Here is a 22105-nt window from a genome sequence, read left to right on the forward strand (position 1 = left end):
ATCTAGTTAATTTCTCACACTGTTCATTACCCTGGTTTAGTAATTAATCCTCCAGATTTCAGGAGTTCATACTGTATGTTTGTAAACACGGGTTTAGCGTTGTATTTTTGTTATAACGACAATTAACGCGTTTGGCGTCGTTGTTCAATATTATTAACATCGCGAGAAAGTTCATCTGATTATACAACGTACATTAATATTTAATGAGGTCAGCTCTGAGGCTGTTTGTGATTGGCTGTAAGTTGTTGACTGGTTTCCAGGTTTAAATTTGCACGGGTTTTAAAACATTAAAACAAACTTAAATGTGTAAACCTGCTGCTAAAACATTTTACTCTCTCCTCATTTTGAGTTATATACAGTTATTGAACATTTTAAAATATTCAGTGAGCATCATGGTGTGTGTTTTTGGTAAATAAGTTATATTATGTTTAGCTAGCTGTCTATAATATTTAGATTTTTCTGCATGCTTGGGTTTTGGTTGACTGTTTCTGAGGGTTTGTTCTGAAAGTTATAACAAGTTATGTAAATAATTAGAGAAGAGATTAATATATGATGGTAAGACAGAACATCAAACTTAAGTGTCTTTCTCTCTCATTTCATTCCAATGCTGGAAGGGCCAACATAGCTAAATAAACAAAGCATTTGCTGATGGATCTGCATAAATTTGCATCAAGAATATGTTTAGGTCTATGACACACAAAAATTGCATTATGTAAAGGCCAAAGGTCGCATTGTACAGTGTACAATGTATAAAAGATCATTTTACAAGTACAACAATCTACTCAGTTGCCTAAAGCAGCATTAATGGTAGTCAATCACAATGACAAACATAATTTCATTTAATTCATTTAGAACATTGAAGAACTGACAGATGTAAAACATTCACTCATCTGACTTAGGTTTGGTTGAAGGCTCTTCTCCCTGGACGTCTGGTGGCCATCTTTCCAGGCTCTGAACCAAGAAGCAACATCTGGCACTATTCATCTCTTGCTGCGATTGCTTTGGTTCTGACACGTCCACATGCTGACAGGAACACACTCTACAGTTATAGTTTGTGTGACGGGCCTCTGGTCCTGGTCCCGCTGACACTCGCAGCTTTTGTTGTCTAAACGGACGTTTTACCCCAGCTTTGATCATGGCACTGAAACATTCCAGCATGTTTACTGCTGAGAACAATACAATTTAAATATTCATGTCAGGTCAGTTTCACTTCCACTGTGGGATGGATGGATGGACGGACGGACGGATAGATAGATATCCCTATACAATATTAGGAAGATCAGGCCCTTTCTTTCAGAACATGCAACACAACTCCTTGTTCAAGCTCTTGTTCTGTCCAGACTTGACTATTGCAATGCTCTCTTAGAAGGTCTTCCAGCCAATTCCATCAAACCTCTACAATTAGTCCAAAATGCCGCTGCAAGATTAACCTTTAATGAGCCGAAAAGAGCGCACGTCACACCTCTGATCATCAAGTTGCACTGGCTACCAATAGCTGCTCGCATTAAATTCAAGGCATTAATGTTTGCCTACAAAACCACCACTGGCTCTGCACCCCTTTACCTAAATTCAGTACTTCAGACCTATGTGCCCTTTAGAAGCTTGCGTTCTGCAAGTGAACGAATTGTCCAATTGTGCCATCCCAAAGAGGCGCAAAATCACTTTCACAGACTTTTTCATTAACTGTTCTCACCTGGTGGAATGACCTGACCAACTCTATCCGAGCAACCAAATCCTTAGCCATCTTCAAGAAACGGCTAAAAACACATCTCTTCCATCTTTATTTGACCCTCTAACTCTAACACTCTGTTCTAATTCTATTTTATCTAGCTGTCTTTTTATTTAAAAATAAACACACACACACTTGACCCTCTCTCAATTGCATATTTATTCTCTAACTGCTAGTTTATCTTGAAAAACTAACACTAGCTTTCTTTTTTCTATATTCTATCTACTCGTTTAAAAAAAAAAAAAAAAAAAAAAAGAACACCTCGCTACGTGTACTGCGTTAGCCTAACCGAGACTTGTCATAGCACTTTCATGTTGTTGCTCTTTTGTTGGTTTTGATTGCTTCTATTGTCCTCATTTGTAAGTCTGCTAAATGACTAAATGTAAAACGTAAATGTAAAAAAGAGAGAGAGAGACAGACAGACAGACAGATAGAGACCTCACTGGTACAGTCAGCTGAAATGAAGCAATACTCAGAGATTTGAGCTCAGGGTGTGCGCATTGCAATTACATTGCATAAAGCACACGGAGAAGTGGTTTAAAACACATTGTGCATGTGAGTGAGCTGAAAACATCTGTTGCATAAGTCATCATTACTCAACCCTAATTTAATTTGTCAGTAACTTATAATTGATGACAGAACCGTTAGGAATGTGTGAGGTTGCAATGCCAGCTCAAGATTAAATAGGCAGAAAAAACAAGACAATACCAATAACTCAAAGTCTTGTTCTTATGCACACAACGCATATAACAATGACATTTCATGGCATCATCACAAAAAGGAACCGGAAATTAGCTTCCTCGGATTTGTTTTCAGCAAGGGAAAAAGCATTACAGATGAGATTTTTTATCTGACAAGAGACACAAAACAGAGACAAATTTATGTGGTCTAATGTAAAGTCAATTTGGATCTGGATATTATCCGGATATGAAAGTTATTATCCGGATATTAGTGGCTGAATGTCAGTGGGTCTTTTCCCAAAATAAAGCATGTGAGAATCATGTGGATTTTCAATTTAAAGTTGAAGATGAGTTCTTGTCCTTGAAGCAATTTATAAACTTATTTATTTGTTTTTATCTCCATCTACTGGCTAAAGTACGTCAGTACAAGCAGTCAACCAGAATACATCAACAATATAAGTTTATTTGAAATAGATTTTTTTTTAAACATACAATAAACATATAGCTGTTTCAGATAAATCTCTACTGCCCACAAAAGATGCAACAGTCTTAAAGAATTTATGAAAATATACACATTCCATTTACAAATACATAACAGTATTCAAATGAAAGATTACATCCATTATATCAACTACTGTGATGATTAAATGCATATTTTAAATCAGAACCTACAGACTTACGTGCAGCTCATATGAGAGATTGTTATTTGCACAATGTTTTTAAAATATGCATAATCTGTCATAAGCAGAAAGCAATTGGATTACAGACGGTACTCAGTACAATAGAAAACAAGAATGTTACATTAAATCCTTTTCTAACCATTTTTTTCCCCAAATGACATTGACTTTCAATAAGGCTGATGTTGCTGTGGTAACTACATTAAGATTTTGCAGCTGTGACTTGCAATGGAATGGTGCTCATTCTTTTCCTTCAATCACCTGAGCATTCATGACATGGCCCTCTCTTATAAAATAAGCATAATATTCTGCCAATCCATCCAAGGGAAAATCATTAAGGCTAAAAAAGCAGCTTTATCTTTTTTGTGAATGATAGTATTTAACAGAAAGTGTGACAATTGGCAGAATTTAAAAGACACGGGTTTACTGCAATGCCAAAATATTAATTACTACACTGTAAAAATAAAAAATCCAAGTTGTGAATGACTTGCAATTTCTGAGTGAAAATTGTTTCTACACCAATTGCATATCATACAGTGGACATAAAGATATTTTTTCCCAGAATAATAATACCTGAAACGTGCCAAACAGAGATCTTTCCATAGGCTTCATACACGTTTTTATGAAAATATAATAATGAGAATGGTCTTGATGTTGGTCCAGTGTATTTTGTGCCTATAAGCAGGTTCCCACACCTGCTTGAGATCTAGCAGCACATTACATACATTTAATATGAGCTATTTCAAGTGAATATGTGGTTAATAAAAAAATATTTTGATATTATAATTTACTCAAAGTAAAAAATTTGTTTTTTTTTATTATTATTGACATCTAAATGACTACAGGACAATATCCCACATCTTTCTAGACTATTAGGATCATAAGGAGGCAATAACACTAGCAACATTTGTCAAAAATGTGTCAAATGAAAGCTAATAAAGCCCTTATATTAATGCAAATGAATTGGGTCATGCGTTTTAAAATGGACACAGTAGTAAGGCCGTGTATGTGTGTTTTAGAGTGTAATAAAGGCATATAACTTTTCAGAGTGATCAGTACGGGTCCAGTTTAATTCGCCTATGCAGGCAACAGGTGAACACCATTCCATAAATCTGAAAAACACACACAGAGATGACTTAAAAAGTATCAAAGTAACATGAGAACGATAAAAATTGGTCTTTATATTGCATTTGACTGGACAAGATGGCCATCAGCCACATTTTCATGTCTGGTGGACATCTGTCTAGTCAAATACCCATAATATCTTGCACTGAATGAGATACTGGCAGGCATCAGGCAGCAGAACATTTCATAAAAAGAGCTCCAACAATGTCAGTCTTGAGATTTAGCAATTTTTTTATTTTTATTTTTTTCAATTGGTTCAAGACTTCACAGGAATAGTTTATGCAAAAATAAAAATTTGCTGAAGAATTACCCTCAGGCCATCCAAGATGTAGATGAGTTTGTTTCTTCATCGGAACAGATTCAGAGAAATTTAGCATTACATCACTTGCCCACCGATGGATCCTCTGCAGTGAATGGGTGCCGTCAGAATAAGAGTCCAAACAGCTGATAAAAACATCATCATCATAACATCATCATAATCAGGCAACTTCGGTCAGAAATCTTGGTGTAATCTTTGATGACCAGCTGACCTTCAAAGAGCACATTGCAAAGACTGCTCGATCCTGCAGGTTTGCACTACACAACATCCGAAAGATCAGGCCCTTTCTGACAGAGCATGCTGCGCAACTTCTTGTCCAGGCCCTTGTTGTTTCTAGACTGGACTACTGCAATGCTCTTCTGGCTGGTCTGCCATCAAACACAATCAAACCTCTACAAATGATTCAGAATGCAGCGGCACGACTGATCTTCAACGAGCCCAAAAGAGCGCATGTTACACCTCTCTTCATCTCCTTGCACTGGCTACCAGTGGCAGCTCGCATCAAGTTCAAGACACTGATGCTTGCGTACAGAACTACCACAGGCTCAGCACCGTCCTACTTCCACTCACTATTACGAACCTACATCCCCTCCAGAAGTTTGAGATCTGCTAGTGAGCGACGCCTTGTGGTACCATCACAGAGAGGCTCAAAATCACTCTCCAGAACATTCTCGTTCACCATTCCTGGCTGGTGGAATAATCTTCCCACCCCTATCCGGAACGCCGGATCTCTGGCAACCTTCAAGCAACAACTGAAAACTCATCTCTTTCGGCAGTACTTGACCTCATCCTAAAATCAAAAAAAAAAAACAACCTTTCCCTCTATCTTTCTCTCCGCTTACTAGCTTATTTGAACAATGACTGAGACTTGGTGTTACGAGCACTTCCTGTCTGATTGCCTCTTCAAGATTAATCGCTTTTTGTATTCCCCAATTGGAAGTCGCTTTGGATAAAAGCGTCTGCCAAATGACTAAATGTAAATGTAAATAATCCTTAATATCACAATAATCCACAGAAGTCCAGTCAATTAATTATTTTTTGGAGTGTTTTTGCTTATAAGCAGTGCTTGATCTGTGCATATTTCTCTCCTGATTCATAAAAGATTATTTTGTTTCACTGAGAAAGCAATATTATGGATAGAGGACTCTCTTAGCTGGAAGCAACAGTTTGAAGTTAAAAACAACTTAATGATTGATAATGATTGTTTATTACAAACATGCAGCGTTTTACTTCACAAGATGTTAATTGATGGACTGGAGTCATGTGGATCACTTGTGGATTTATCAGCTGTTTGGACTCTCATTCTATATGCGTATGTGACGAATAAAAAAATCTTGAATTCTGACGGCACCCATTCACTGCAGAAGATCCATTGGTGGGCAAAATTTCTCCAAAACTATTCTGATGAAGAAACAAACTCATCTACATTTTGGATGGCCTGAGGGTGTGTACATTTTCAGCAACTGGTGGGTGAGCTATTCCTTTAAAAACATTTTAAAAGCCTTGTGGCAATTGTTGAAACTCTCTTCATAAAAGGCTCGCAGGAATAGAGAAGCGGTGTACAGTTACTATGGAAAACGAGGTGCAAGTCAGCTGGTAGCAGTGTAGTTGTAATTGGGTCAATTAGCATGTGTGGGAGTGTGTGTTACTGGATGTGCACGTGTTTATATGAAGGCTACAACATGTAGGCAGATTCAGAGCAGTGGTAACTCTCATAATGAAGAGAGCATAAACATTCATCCATTTCCATATTTCAAAACAGCAATTCACTTTTAAATGTCATGATGGTAGAATAATTCATAGCCACACTCTTCAAAGGAGAGTTCTTGTGGTACATTTTTTGTTGTAAAATTTGTGGCAGCATAAAAAAAAAACCACCTTGAGATATTCCTCTAGCTGTAATTGTGGGGAAAACAACTCAAAAATATGTAAGAGAAAAATATAAGAATCTTACCAAACCTCTACAAACTCAGTCTACAAATTACAAAACAATCTAAAAATATAGTTTCAACATCTAGCCAAGATTTATTTTTCCTCTCTCTCCCTCTCTGAAAAAGCTGAAGACAAATCGGAAGCCAGGTCCTAGGAGGACTCTTGGTGAGCGATCATTTCTACAAAAATGATGGAGCCTCATCCTACCCACAAACACAGAAATAAACCAGAGCTGGAAGTGCAGCTCAACTTATGGACACAAAAATGGGGAACATTAATATGTTAGTTCATAAAACTTGCTTATGGTACAGTGTAACTGAATGGCTTTATTTCACTTAATTCAGAATGTGAACAAAACCAAATCCTATACCAAAGTTAAGATTTAATAATATAGGTTTTTCATCTTTTTAACCCATATAATATTCTTTCTTTTGAAGATATTTTACAGAATGTCAGAGCTGCTCTTTTCAATACAAAGAAAATTAATATGAATATCGTATTTGTACTTGGGGTCAATAAATAAATAAGGACATTTACAAGAACCAGTGATATCTGATGCCAATTGGTCTTGAAATGCCAATTTAGAGTGTTTAACAACACAATTGAACACTGAATTTACCAAAAAAAAGATTGGGGGAAAAAATCCTTGCTGAGGAACTTTTGAACAATACAATAGTGTAAATTTGTCATAAAAAATTATCTTTACACATACAGAAACTGTCATATGTCATTAGCAAATTAGCATTATATAATGCACCAAAAAACTATTTTATATGCTTAGTCTCTTTTTTTATTATTTTTGGAGCTTAAAAGCCCCCGTCCTCATTCATTTTCCTTGCATGTAAAAGAGTATCTTAGAAAAATCTAAAGAATACCTTCCCTTGTGTCCATTTTTCATTTTAAAAAGCTTGTTCTTTTCACGTAACTCCTCAATGTCATAAAGCACTGAGTGAGAAGCAGTATTGCTGCTGTCTGCCAGCACTTCAAATGCTACTCCAGAGGAAAATAAAGCCGGATGAAAGTGGGATTAACTGCATGGGAGAAAGGCTTGACAGACAACAAACCGAGAGATGGGACTTCAACACAATCAGCAGACCTACACAAAAAGCTAGGGACAAACAGTCTTTTTTTCTGAGCAGATATGTTGACACCTTTAAAAGTTCTCCTTTCCAGCAGTCTGGGTCCGGAGGGAGGGATACAATAGACAGGAAGAGAGAAGCCTGAAATAGATCGGACACACTAGGAGTCCCACAGCAGGTTGCAGGTAAAAGGTTATATCAGGTAAATGGTCGACAGTCTACTTATTCTCAAAAATACTGATTTATTTTTTTCCATGAACATCTTCAGTTATCTGCCTTATGCTGTTGTGAATTTTTTTTGTCTCAAAACAAATGTTTAACATAAAATTTGTATTTTAAAGTATTTGGTGACATTAGTTGTGAGTTTTTGTTATTTTTTGCCATGCAGCATTCAGCATGTGTGACGTAAGAATGCTGGTTTCAAGCCAAACACATATACATAAGTCATACAGAAAGCATGAGGTGGACATGAAGTGACAGGAACAAGGCACATAGACATGCACACACACAAGCACAAACTCAAATGGCCGACCTTCTCATCACATAGCGCCTCAGGACTCAAACAAATGGCACTAGCCAATCAAACTTCAGAAAAGTCTTCTTCCTCTTCTTTATAAAGCAGATAAATAAAGCAGGCAGTCAGCACTGCTCCTACCAGCTACACCACACACACACACACACACACACCAACAACAGATAAAGATACAACCAAAAAGAAAAAGACAGAGAGAGAGAGAAATACAAACAAAACCAAGACAAAACAGAGACAAATCTGTAATTTAAGACAAACATACAAATCCCTGAAATACATTGTTTTCTTCAGACAATCTGAGAAAAAGATGTTCAGGGAAAGTGTTGATGCATGTTATCACTTTTTTTTTTTATAGCAGGGAAACCAGGAAAAAATCAGTTCATTTGCACAGTTCATGTAAATAAACAATTCAATCATTAATTTTAATGAGTGTTCTTTTCTGAAGTGAAACATGCTAAATGCTGCTTTATTGCTACGTCTTTAACTCTGTAATAAAATTCAGTGTTTTCTTTTTATTAGTTGCATTTTGTGTCAATTCATATGAATTCATAATTCTCAACCTAATCACCATAATTAAGATGTTTTTTCAAGAAAAATGTTCTAATTGCAGTATTTATACATTTATAGACATTAATTTATATCTGATATTAAGTTAAAGGGAGAACCAAACAGTTTCTGGTTCCCATTGACTTCCATAGTATTTTTTTTCCCATACTGTAGGGCCAGCAGCTGTTTGGTTACCAACATTCTTCAAAACAAATCAGCAGAAGAAAAATTAATACAAGTTCGGAACAACTTGAGGGTGAGTAAATGATGAAAGAATTTTATTCTGGGTTAACTATCCCTTTAAATGATGAGTGGCTTGTAGCTTGTCAAGCTAGTTTTAAAGTAGTTTCCTCAAAGATAAACTGCTGCGATTACACAGAAAATATAAAACCAAACAATTTGTTACAGTATGTTATGAATGTGAACTGACGCTCTAGACCCCTGCAGAGCAGCACTGTATTTACAGCCATAATGACGTTAATAATGAAAGATCACTGAAGAAGATCAATTTAATTAGTGCTCCCTCTAGAGAGCCGCTTCAATCTACACTGTGGCTTTTTACAGTAAAATCATTACATTAAATTCAACACAGGATTTATTTTTAGTCACCTAATCACTCCAGAGCTTCACATTTCCTGGATGAAATAATCACATGACCAGCAGCTGAGACCTTGATGCTAGGAACGTTGCTTTAACGCTGCTTATAAAGTTTCGACATACTTACGGTTACAGTTTTAGGCATCCACTTAAAACCTGAAAAAAGGTTCAATTGACAGTTAATTCAATTGACCTCAGGAAATTCATTAAACAATTTTGACCTACTAAGTAAGACTAACATCCAGTATACTACATAGTATCCGGTACAAAGTATAGATTGCATCCTAAATGCCATACACTACACTGTGCATACTACACGATGCAAATTTAAAAAATAAATAAATTATTTAATACATTTTAGAACGCAGTGTTCTAATAGGTTGTTAAAAGCTAAAGGTGTGACTTTAATCTCACATATCTGAGAAAAGTCTGAATTATGGGATAAAAACTTAAATTGATAAGAAAATCCTTATTGCATGTTCATAATTTGCAGTTGTGAGAAATTTGCAATGCTAATGGGTTGTTAAAAGCTACTGTGACTTTAAATCTCACAATTCTGACTTTGTTTCTTAGAAATTCTGAGAAAAAAAGTCTGCATTGGTACATATAAACTCTGAACACTGTTTATATAAGTCACAATTTTGAAAAAAAAAAAAAAAAAAAAAAAAAAAAAAAAAATTATATATATATATATATATATATATATATATATATATATATATATATACACATATACATATAGCGCAAGTTTATAACCTGCAATTGCAAAATATAAATCCAGACTTTTGAGAACAAAATTTTTAATTGTTAGATATAAACAAGCTTGTTTCTGCAATAAATAGCCTAAATAAAAAAGCTAATTGTGATTGTTTATCTTACAATTCTAGCTTTGCTTCTCAGAATTGCAAGTTTATATCTCACAATTTCAAGTTACAAATTTGCAATAAGGCTTTTCTGAGAATTGTGAGAAAAAAATAAGCTTCAATACCAAACAACATAAAAACATTAAAACCACTACTACCCACTAAAAAGAGAAGGAGTGGGATAAACTTCTCAAAAGTATAATCTATGGTCATTACACATCCCTCCAAGCTCAGAGAATCAATATGAGGTCGGAGCTGGAGTCACATTTCAGTGGTGTTTATATACAGAGTTTATTCAAAGGAAACAGATCAATGGCCCTCTGCACCCCTGCAGTGAATGCAGCACTCTCACTGTGAGATCTGCACTTAAAGCTAAGAGCTCTTTATCTCCCTTTCTTTCATTTTCTCAAACCTGCATGTGGTCTCCACCTATTTTTACCCAGCGGGCAATCAGGCAGTGCTCTGTGTGACTACCGTGCGCATTACCGGTCGAGGGCAAAAACAGAGTCCATTAAACGATTGCCCCGCAGGTCATTGCATCAGCTATTTTAGTGAAGGCTTTCATGTTATTGAACCACATCAGAAGACCTCAATAATCCATTGTTCCTACTGTTTCTCTGAGATATGCTTCACAGTAATCGGACATAAATATAGTATGCAGGTTATATACATAGTAAAATTTCCATAAATATAAATAAATAAAATCAATAAATCATACTTTTTTTTAAATAAATATAAATATATATATATATATATATATATATATATATATATATATATAAATATATATATATATATATATATATATATATATATATATATATATATATATATATATATATATATATATATATATACACACATACATGTGTTAACGTGTCTTTAGAACAACATCATGGTGAGTAAATAATTTGAGTGAACTTTCCCTTTAATTGCATAGCACACCTGAGGAGGGTGGGGCTTACCTGTAGACAGGCCACACCTATTCCCACAGCACCAATAACGAGCAAGTGATCTGCCAGAAACTGCTCCAATTTAGTGATACAGCCGCCCTGTGAGAGACCACAGCATTGTTAACTCCTTCAGTTTAATGCATCATGTACTTTACAGTGTCAACACGCATATGTGGATGTGTAAATTGATTTATTTTGCAGACTGATGAAGAGTTACTGATTTTTTTATTGTGTGATTTACTAGACCGTATCGTGGATACTGCCACAACATATCACATAAAGAGTAAAACTAATGGCCCACTAGAGGCCAGTAAAACCAGTGTTGTATTGTATTATGCATCACGCCGGAGGTCAGTTCCCAAAGAATATATACAGAGAGCTTGGCAGCCGTTAACTGTAGTGTTACCTCACACTTTACAAGCTCATATATATGTTACCAGTCACACCTGCTTCGCTCACAGCTGTGCTTTCTTAGTCTAAATGACTCCCAAGGGGTATATCAAACACTTCATGATGATATGGTTCACAGGCGTATTGTAGCTCCCACAGACAATGAGGAAGCATCTAAGCATGTGTTTTGTAAAGCAAGTTAAGTACAGATGAATAAACATGTTGCGTAAATGTTGCGTGGGGGTTGATTTGAGGTTAACCGTGTCTGACCCACCTCCACCTTGTAGATATTCGAGGGGTGGTCTCTCTTTCCACACTGAGGGGTGATGGTCTTACAGCAGCTGTCAGGGACCAACCGCTTCTCTGCTTCCGGGGACATGATGTACACGCTGTGCGTCCAATCAAAGGAGTTGTTGCTTCCACAGCACTTGAACTAAAAGGTAAAAGTGAGGGAGTTATGGTTAGTTAGGATCAATTAGGATCAGTGTGCAAAGTGGTCTGGTATTTTAAAAGTATGAAGTACCTGTATTTTTGCACTTTGTTCACAGCAAGGATTTTACATGACATTTAGAGCGAGTAGATTGCCGAGTGCATCTAGTTTAAATTAAAGTGCTGGTAGTCCAAAACAATAAAATAAATTGAAAATATAGCATTTTATTTTAGTATAAAACAAATACATGAAGATAAAATTAACATTGAATAAATAAATAAATAAAAACTAATTAAAAATATTAAATATAAAAATATTTTAAAAAAGCATGAAATAAAATGAAAGCAAAATTGTTTTTTTTAAATAAAATAAAGCTACTGAATTTCCCACTTCTAGCAGTGTTTTGAATAATTTACGTTCCATTACCATCGCACCAAAACCGTAATACAATTTAAAAGTAATTTGCCCTATCCACATACTCTTGTTTTTCTCTCTAATCTAATTATATAAAATGCTCAATATACTAATTCTGAAATTTGTGTTCACAGCAAAAACCAGAGGTGAAAAGGCCTAGAAACATGCTGGGATTTCTCACATCCTGCTGTAGTCTGTCCACAGATTGAGTGATGCTCTCTTTTCCAGGTTGGGCATAGTTCTCCATCATCGTCTTGCTCAAGTGCTGCTTCAGCTCTTCACTCAGCTGCGAGAGACCGAGAGAAGAAAAACACAGAGAGAAATGAGCAAAAAGATAGAGAGTGAGCAGTATGCAGTGTCATCTGTCAAATGTCTCATCTCACCAGTCAGGTACAGTCCTACAACTAGATCCATCATAAAAGCAATTTGGAGGTTGGTTTAAACTTTAGAGCTTTGTTTTGTAGCAATATAGTCTAAAAGGGTGTCTAAGTTCACTCACCGCCTGGTAATAAACGTAGGCCAGAACACCAGCCACCAGTTCAATTAGGAAGATCAGAAGCAAACAGGAGAAGTACTGTGGGAAGACAGGAACCAATGAACAATACAAATACAATTAATGCACAAAAAAAAAAAACTACATCCTCTTCAGAAAACAGGAAATCCAGTCATTGCCACTCTAAATATGCTATACAAACTGTAAAATACTGATGGCATAATTATCCATGGAAAACACACATGAAATCAGAATTCCTATTATACTAGTTATTATGGAAAGTCATGAACATCATGGGGATGTTCTATAAAACTAAAATTGAATTAATGAAAGAAATATGAAAACAAACTGAATAAATAAATAAATAAATAACAGTAAATAAATGTAACTTAAGCTAACATTTGATTTAACTGGATTCATTAAACAAAACGTCGCCTAAAAACAATAAAAAAAGTACTATGGATCTTTTGTTCAGAAAATGTTCAATTATTTAGTTACATTTGCGTTTCATCTGTCTTTATCAAGGACAATTTTAAATGGCTTCCCTCTAAAAGAAACAGTTTTTCAACAGGGTTGTTTATTCACACATCAACAATCAACATTCAAAATGCTTCAAAAAGTAACTATATTTTCCCTGTCATGGGGATAAAGTAAATAAAACTGGTTTCAAAGAAATTTCTTGCTCAGAGCTGGCAGAGGTGAAGATGCCTGACAGATGAAAATAAAGCAATAAATGACTAAACTGAATAAGCCGTCACAGTTTATTGTGGGGAGAGAGAGTGGGTGATAACAACCCCAAATCTGGCTTTGAAAACGTTTACAGGGAAATATTTCTAGTGGTATAATTGAAAACAAACCAAGCAACAAACAGAAAAAATGTTTTCAATATTATACATAACTCAAACTCACCATTCTGTGAACACACTGATTTCTATTTTAATTGCACTGCAAGTACTAAAGTTAAACTGAAAAGTCATTTTCCATCACTAATAGCACAACACAACAAAATTAGCACAACATAATGAATTTAGCACAACACTACAGAAGATGTACAGAATTTGTTATGCACTACTGTGGGCCATCACACTAATCAGCAGAATTAAATATAAGCAAAGAATAGAAATATTAAATTACGCACCGAGACTGTACCCAAGAACCACAGACCCAAGAGATGCCACAAAACAGGAGAAAAAGGCCCCGTTTACACTGTCAGTTAAATGTGACCCAATTCCGATTTTTTGCTCATGTGACACAGATCGGATTCATGCCTCATTCATATGTGGAAATAAATCGGATATAAAATCGGATGTGTGCCAATGCGACTGTCATGTAAACATGTGACAATTTGTTACTTCTTCGCGGTTTAAGGACGTTATATGGGACCCATGCTGGCAAAATGAGTGTAAATGCGCATGAGCTATTTTGAGCTACAGGCAAAAAAAAAGTGAAAATGTCGATTTTGAGGTTTTCACAAAAAATACTTCATTAAGCCCTCGTTTAGCGATCCCAATGCTCCAAATAGTAATTAAACATCTAAAAGTATCTTTAATTCTATATTTTCTGAGAGGATTACCTTTTCTCTGCTCGCTTCTCATGCTGACTGACACCTGAAGAGCGCGCATAATGGCGCGCGATCCCGATAAATACACAGAATTACAGTATTTCAGTATTGCCGTAAACATAATATGTTCTTGTAACGAGTGGGGCGGGGCCGAGAGCTGTGGGAACAGAGCGAGGCTGGTGGAGTTAATGATAATGAGCGACACCTGCGCCACTCAGCGGTCTCGAGTCCCACGGAGGAGCGACGACAGTGCCAGACGAGAGAGGACCAGGCCTGGACTTTATTTTGTGTTATGTGTGCGGCAGTCGTCCGCGAGGGGCTGCCGCATTACTTTTAAAGACAATTTAATAAATAAAATAAACACAAATGTTGGCCTGTTCCCGCCTCCTTCTGCCCATTCTACGAACTGTGTTACAGTTCTGTCTTAAGTGAACGCTTGGGGAACTGATGGGAAAAACATCTGATGTGTAACTTTATATGATTCGTGCATTACAGTAGGCTGTCTTTCTCAATGTTATCTATCAATAAAAGAAAAGAGGGATCACTCATAGCACTTCATTGAACTGCTTTTGTAGTTTTAATAATCAATTTATTTGTAATGAACACACTGAAGTGATTTTTACATTTGTTTTTCATAGGCTATATGAATGCTTTTGTTTAGATGTAAAATGATAAAGGTAATGCATTATTTGTTTCTTTCTAGGCTACTGTTTTGTTTTTTTGCCTCTGTTCTCATTTATAATAGGAAAGATAAAAAAATAAAAAAGCAGCTATATTGTGATTATTAATAGATTAGCCTAATTATTAATAAGAAAAGAACTGGAGGAAAGCTTTAATCTTTCTCATAATCAACCTTGCTGACTCTATATTGACTTTAAACGCGTGTAGCAGTCATTTTTTGTCCGATTCCAAAAAAAATCATACATAATTTTGAAGGACTTTTAATGGAGGATGTGAAAAAAATAAAAACTCATTTTTCACATTTGCTCGACTCGTTTTGTCAGCACAGGTCACATTATTCTCGGGAGGAAGCACGTGTAGAGGCGCTAAATGACAACGCATGCGGGATGTTTCAGATGGTATGGCAAGTGTAAACGCATGAATCGGATATGGGTCACAATTGAAAGAACGTGTAAATGGACAGCCAGAAAAATCAGATACAGGCAACAAATCGGAACTGAGCATCAAGACCTGCAGTGTAAACAAGGCCAAACTGTTTGTCAAAGTGGATGTGTGAGAAAAGAATAAATTAGGGCAAACAAATACAAATACACTGTACACACACACACATTCATATATTTGCCAATTCTCTTCTAGAGGTACAAAATAAGGACAGGAGGTCCAATGTAATTTATATAAACACCAACACAAGCACTGAAGCAAATTAAATGAACCGATTCAAGGTTATTCAAACAAAACAGCGCACCAAGCAGCTGTTAACCTCATGGCAGCTGTCGCGTGTGGACATTTATGCATTTATATGTTTTTCCCATAATGCAATGCACTCAGATCAGACCAAGGCAGTATCCTCATTACTAATTCCTAGCGTGGTGGCGTTCCTCCGTAGATTCCTACATCTGAGAGAGAGTGGGCTATAAATAGCACTGCTGCAGTGGCAGTCACAACCTTGCTTGTCTCCTTCTCCCTTTCGAACAAACACAAGGTACTCTCTTAAAAAAATAAAAAAAAAAAAGGCAAGAAAGCAGATGCCTGTCAGCTCATTTGTCACGGCTGCCATGGAGCCGGTTCTGCTTTGTCTATGGACACTCAGTGCCGCCCACCTCGACTTACAAGCGACAATAACTGAGATGACCAAAAAGAGGCCGGGATCTAGAGCAATTATATCTAATGAGTGGAGCACAATGGATAAATTGGCACAACATGATGTCCTCTCATTCATCTCTATTCTCTCACCGTGGACAGACAGCTCCTCTGCTCACGTATGACGGCACAGCAGCCCAAGAACCCGGTGACCATCACCAGCCCTCCTGCCAGGATCAGGATGTAGGCAGACACGGCGAATGTACTGGAGGCCAGCAGGCTCAGGTACTCTCCTTTATCGACCAGCGTCCAGATCCCGACACCCATCACCACCCCGCCGCCGATCTGGAAGAGAAAAATACATCAAGATAAGAGAACGCTTGCTCTAATACACATATTACAAGTTTAAAGGGTCAAATAAAATGAAACAAAACTCAAAATGTCCCTCTTAGTCCAAAAATGCTATTTATCATGAGTAAGCCACAATAACGGCTTGTTCTGAACATCCAGAACTTTATGATGAATATAAATACACATGACAGCACACATGTAGAACCTTTCACAATGAAATGTTTGCTTATTGAAGAATGGGGCAGCACACACACACAAATTATCTGTTTAATTCTAAGGGTCAGGAAGATAGTGGAAAAATTATTTTATGAAATGTAATTTTACATTTGAACTATAATGTATATATATTTGAATTTATTAACAAAATTTATATATATAAAAAAAAAAAATTTAATATATATATATAGCTATATAAGTTTTAGTTTTAGTTACTTTTTCTTATTTGTAAGTCGCTTTGGACAAAAGCGTCTGCTAAATGACAAAAGTAAAAAAGTAAAGAGTGTAAAGACCATCGACTCTACCGTGCGACTCCACCGGGCAGGGACACCGGCAAGGGATAGTAGTAGCTTTTTATTTAATTTTTTCATTGATATGTTTATTATTGAAATGTTGTTGTTATATGCATGTGTTAATTTTATTTTATTTCTTTATTTTCTTAAATATGTGGGTAGATAGTATTTATAGAGTTGTAACTTTTTAGTTTTAGTTACTTTTTCTTATTTGTAAGTCGCTTTGGACAAAAGCGTCTGCTAAATGACAAAAGTAAAGTAAGTAAAGTAAAAGTATATAGCCAGGACAATTTTTAATATAACTCCGATCGGATTCCTCTGAAAGAAAAAGGTCATATACACCCAGGATGCCTTGAGGGTGAGTAAAACACAGGCTAATTTTTATTTTTGGGTGAGCTAACCCTTTAAGAAATAATGATGACAAAAACAAGTCTTCAAATTATAGACAAAAATAAAGACAAAAACTGTAGTTTTGGATAGATGGCTAGGGACAAACAATGATGAGAAAGTAGCTAGAGTAAAAAAATCCAAAAAACAATGGCGTTAATTATACGCATCAACAGAAACTCCTGTTTCAAATGATAAACAATTATTTCATCGTTTGACAGGCATGTCATTATTTAACCAACTCAAATAATCATTCATTTACCCTGAGATTTCAGCACAGGTTAATTATCCACCTGTGTGGTGCTGTGCAAAGTAAAGACGCCATTAATCTACATGCATACACACTCATTTATCTGTTTCTCAGATCTATCCAAGTCGGAAAGCAAGGAAATTCCAAAAAGACTCCTCACTTCCAGCTCTTTCCATGACACTCTACTTCCAGTGCCAAACTCAAACAACAACTATCCTTAAGTCCCATTGTCTCTTTAATGCTCCCTGGGGCTGCTAGCATACGACAGACAGTGAGGACTCTGAGTTTGAGGAGGAAATTTCTTTATAAAAAAAATTAACATTTAATGAATCACTAGAGTATATGCTTAATATATTTCAGAGGTTAAGCTTTAAAGGAATCGTTCACCCAAAAATGAAAATGAGTCATTACTTACTCACCCATGACTCTTTTTTCCATGCAACACAAAAGGTGAATATTAAGATAGTGAATAAGAATTGTGAGTGAGGTACAGATTTAAATACATATGGACCACTTTTATGGTGCTTTTGTGTCCTTTTTCAACTTTGAAGCATTGTAACTGCATTAAAAAACAACCAGTGCATTATTCAGAACTTCTCTATTTGTGTTCCACAAAAGAAAGTCAGTCATACGAGTTTGGATTGACATGAGCGTGAGGAAATTATGACAGAATTTTATTGTGGGTGGACTATCCCTTTAAATCAGTGGATATATGCACAGCATTATGGTTGAAGGTGTGGCTCTGCATCATTTCCTGGACTTCTCTTTGTTGGTCCAGGATTTATGGAATAAATCCATCTGTCTGAAACTGCAGTAGAGATGTAACTGAATTTAATTAAATAATACTTCATACTGAGAAATGCTTTTGCTCAGACAGCAGGTTTGTCTTTCTCAACTCAGAAACAAATTCAACTCTAGAGGGCACTGTACTTGTTGAGCCAATGCACAGGTTGGTGGGAAGTGGAAGTAAGAGGGGGAGGGGAACAAGAGCGAGAAGATGATGGGACAAAACTCAGCTTTAAGTTATGATATGAACGTCACGTTTTTTCATTCACAAAAACATGTTTTCTTCAATCTCCTTGTCATTTGCCTCTCACTGCATTTGATATTTCAGAAGAATGCTGCCGATAACAGAATATGGAAATAAAACATTGTTTTATGCATGACAAAATGAAACAACAACCTAAAATCAACATTATAACTTTAAACCGTTGCTTCAAAATACAATCCATAATCCATAATATTGCTTCTTCCAGTGAAAAAAAATAAAAATCAATCCCCTGTTGTCCTCTCACATCAAAATTCAACGCAACATTCATTTAGAACTGTTTTTTGGACTGTTTTTGCTTGTAAACGGTGCTTGAACTATGCATATTTCTCTCTTGATTCCGACAAAACAATGTTTTAACTGGAGAAAGCAATATTATGGATAGAGTATTGTTGTTTGAAGCTAAAATATTTCAAAATGGATTTGTTTCTGACAAACACGCAGCTTTTCACTTCACAAGATGTTAATTGATAGACTGGAGTAATGTGAATTACTTGTGGATTATTGTAATGTTTTAATCAGCTGTTTGAACTCTCATACTGACGGCACCCATTCACTGCAGAGGATTCATTTGGTGAACAAGTGATGTAATGCTAAATTTCTCCAAATCTGTTGCAATGCAGAAACAAACTCATTTGCATTGTGGATGGCTTGAGGGCGAGTACATTTTCAGTCATTTTTAATTTTGGGGAGTACTAATCCTTCAAGTAGAAAAGTTGATCTGAGACTCACCCAAAACAGGAAGTTGAAAACAAAGAGGAGGTACTTGAGACAGACCGTGATCCAGTCGCCCTGCTCATCCTTATACAAGCTGCCCATCTCTCCTGTTGGTAAAAGAGAGAAAAAAGAAGTGGAACAGAAGAGAAGTTCTCATGGTTGCTCACTCTTTGTGAATTTACAAGGCAAAATGGGAAAAGGACAAAGAAGAGGAGGTGGGCAGAAGCGTAAACAGGCTTTTGGAGAGATGGCAGTCAAACACTGTTCTTTTCCTTGACATGTTAATTAACAGCTGTGGCCCATGGGTTTCTGCCACAGACAGACGACATGCTCACGTCTCAGGGCCTAGTGTGGAGGCGGTGAGTGTCAAAACAGCAGCCATGTATGGCCGATAAAATGAGGGTGTTTGGTTTGAAATGGTTGAAAACAAAACAAAACTACACACAGTCCAACCCACACTGCTGGTTTGAAAAATCTTGAGGACACTGTATGCAGCACCAGATTAGAAATGTGACTGACACGTTCTGTTCCAAAACACAAAATTAGACTGCAGACTTTGTCTTATAAAAAATCCCTGCTATAATGGATTTTATAGTCTGGATTTTCACAGTAAGACTTATCGATTTCTTTCGGATACTGAGGCATAAAGAAGTTGTTCAGAATGACTGCGGGGACATATTGATTTGCTGATCACGTGTAGTAAATGTATGGAGAAAGGCCTCGCTGTGTGTCAGTGGTAATCACTTAGAGTGCTTTATCTAAAGGGTTATCTACCTTTATTTAGCAGTAAATACAGATTTTTTATGATGGTGATGGACTCCAAATGCAGAATTTGGAATTAGGATTTAGTACAAAATAATGTTTTATTCATTGCATTTGCATTTATTATTCACCTCACTGTGAATGTCTGCCTGATAAAGACAAACTATCCTCTCGTCCATGCTGCTGACAGACCGGTGGCTTTGGTTGGGATTTGGAACACATGCAGGCTTTGTGTCGTTATGGGTTACCACTTATGGGTTTCTGTTTCAAGAATTTTAAAGGAAGCCAGGTCTTCTTATTTACTCCATATACTGATTTACTTCAAAAATGCTGTAGCCTATTATTGAACCACATACTGATTTACTTCAAAAGAAATGTTGCATTATTAAAACATTTCAGAAAATATTAAGCTTTAAACCAAACCAACAGATTTTTTTTCTTGAAAAACATACCATAAAATATACTGCTAACATAATAATATAGGTGCTATTAAAGGAAACTTTCACATATCATCAAATGTAATGTGTAATGGGGGGATTTAACACCTTTTTGCTATTTTTTCAACAAACTGTAAGGGTTACACTTTTCAAAAAACAATTTTAACAAAGTACACACTGCTGAGAAAAAATAATAATAATCTGGTTTGCTGGTCTCTGATAGGAAGAGGTTTCAACAAGCCTACCAAAACATTTTTGGGTTAAGTTAACTCTGTGAAGTTAACGTAACCTCTCTGTGTGTTTAGGTGGTTTACTCGCCAACGAGTGACACGTTGACTCAAAAAACACATTTTTTTAAAGCCATGGATGCTTTTCATTTCTGAGCGATGTGACTAAACAGCATGATAAATTACTCCTCTGTGCATTTCAATTATTTCGATTCACGTTATTATCCTCTTCCTTCCTTCAACACCCCACATAATGAACATGCAATGGTGGTTGTCCCAAAAAAAACTAAAGAAAACGTGGTGATTCAATGCAGCCGATTCCCTTTCTTTCCTCCCCCGGACTTTGGCCTTATACTTTACCGAAAAACGCATCAATGTTTCTCAGTTGCGTTGATCCTGCGACACTTTCCGTGCTCAAGAACGTCAACAAAATAAAACTGCGTGGTGTGATGCACACTTTAGTATTTTTGTCTAGAACCACCTGCTCTAATGCCTCGTTTGGGACAAGCACCAAAAACAGCGTGTTTAAACTTACCTTAACAGTAGATAGAGGTCTTTCCCCCAGGCAGCAAGGCTTGTTGCTCCGCAGGCGCATGTCCAGTCGGCGGGGGTATCGGTGGGTCAGCGCAGGATGCGAGGAGGAAATGCAGCTACAGCCCGCCCCTTCATTTCATGAGATTAAATACAGCGAGCTGTTCATCTTCAAAGGCTGCTCGTGGACTAATAACAGTTATTAGTGCTTTTAAGTAAGTTGCTTTGTCCCATTCTTTGAAAAAAACAACAGCAATCGTTTTCTCGCCTGGGGTTAAATTTGAACTGTAGCCTACTCACGTGATCTGCAAACGTACAGTGATGTTGAACAGGCTACTGAAAATACAGGTACATCTAAAAAAAATTGAATATCGTGAAAAAGTTCATTTTTTCTTGTAACTTATTTCAAAAAGTGAAACTTTCATATATTTTAGATTCATTACATGTAAAGTAAAACATTTCTAAAGTTTTTTTGTTTTAATTTTGATGATTAGAGCTTACAGCTCATGAAAGTCAAAAATCAGTATCTCAAAATATTAGAATATTTACATTTGAGTTTCAATTAATGACCATCCCTACAGTATAAATTCTGGGTATCTCTTGTTCTTTGAAACCACAATAATGGGGAAGACTGCTGACTTGGAAATGATCCCGAAGACGAACACTGACACCCTCCACAAAGAGGGTAAGTCACAGAGGGTCATTACTGAAAGGTGTGGCTGTTTACAGAGTGCTGTATCAAAGCATATTAAATGCAACGTTGACTGGAAGGAAGAATTTGGGTAGGAAAAGGTGCACAAGCAAC

At 36.3% G+C, this 22105-nt stretch overlaps 1 protein-coding gene across 5 annotated transcripts; it reads right to left on the reverse strand.

Moving 5' to 3' along the window:
• Positions 1–2775: 2775 nt before the first annotated feature.
• On the reverse strand, positions 2776–21598 carry LOC306861235 (tetraspanin-11-like). 5 transcript variants are annotated; one of them, XM_079403389.1, is made up of 9 exons: positions 21305–21369; positions 19359–19450; positions 16235–16426; positions 12766–12840; positions 12448–12552; positions 11697–11855; positions 11045–11131; positions 8074–8150; positions 2854–4198 (listed from the first exon to the last, which is right to left on the reverse strand). In XM_079403389.1, exons 2-8 carry the CDS (start codon positions 19443–19445, stop codon positions 8100–8102), a joined length of 756 nt encoding a protein of 251 aa, XP_079259515.1. In that variant the 5' UTR covers positions 19446–19450; positions 21305–21369; the 3' UTR covers positions 2854–4198; positions 8074–8099. The 5 variants fall into 5 exon arrangements, with proteins under 5 accessions (XP_079259514.1, XP_079259515.1, XP_079259513.1 ...); XM_079403387.1 differs by having other exon boundaries at positions 8074–8199; XM_079403390.1 differs by having other exon boundaries at positions 2855–4198; positions 8074–8147.
• Between the last annotated feature and the right edge of the window lie 507 nt (positions 21599–22105).

The sequence above is a fragment of the Barbus barbus genome (genome assembly GCF_936440315.1).
Source record: "Barbus barbus genome assembly, chromosome: 42".
Taxonomy (NCBI): Eukaryota; Metazoa; Chordata; class Actinopteri; order Cypriniformes; family Cyprinidae; genus Barbus; species Barbus barbus.

What these genes read in the sequence shown, in the direction of transcription:
- LOC306861235 (XM_079403387.1), bottom strand. Translation starts at nt 19,445, where the DNA reads ATGGGCAGCTTGTATAAGGATGAGCAGGGCGACTGGATCACGGTCTGT. An exon ending in CGAATATCTACAAGGTGGAG is followed by an intron (nt 11,132 to 11,696) that starts GTGGGTCAGACA and finishes GGTCTCTCACAG; the next exon opens with GGCGGCTGTATCACTAAATT. An exon ending in TAGGTGTGGCCTGTCTACAG is followed by an intron (nt 8,200 to 11,044) that starts GTAAGCCCCACC and finishes TGTGTGGTGTAG; the next exon opens with CTGGTAGGAGCAGTGCTGAC.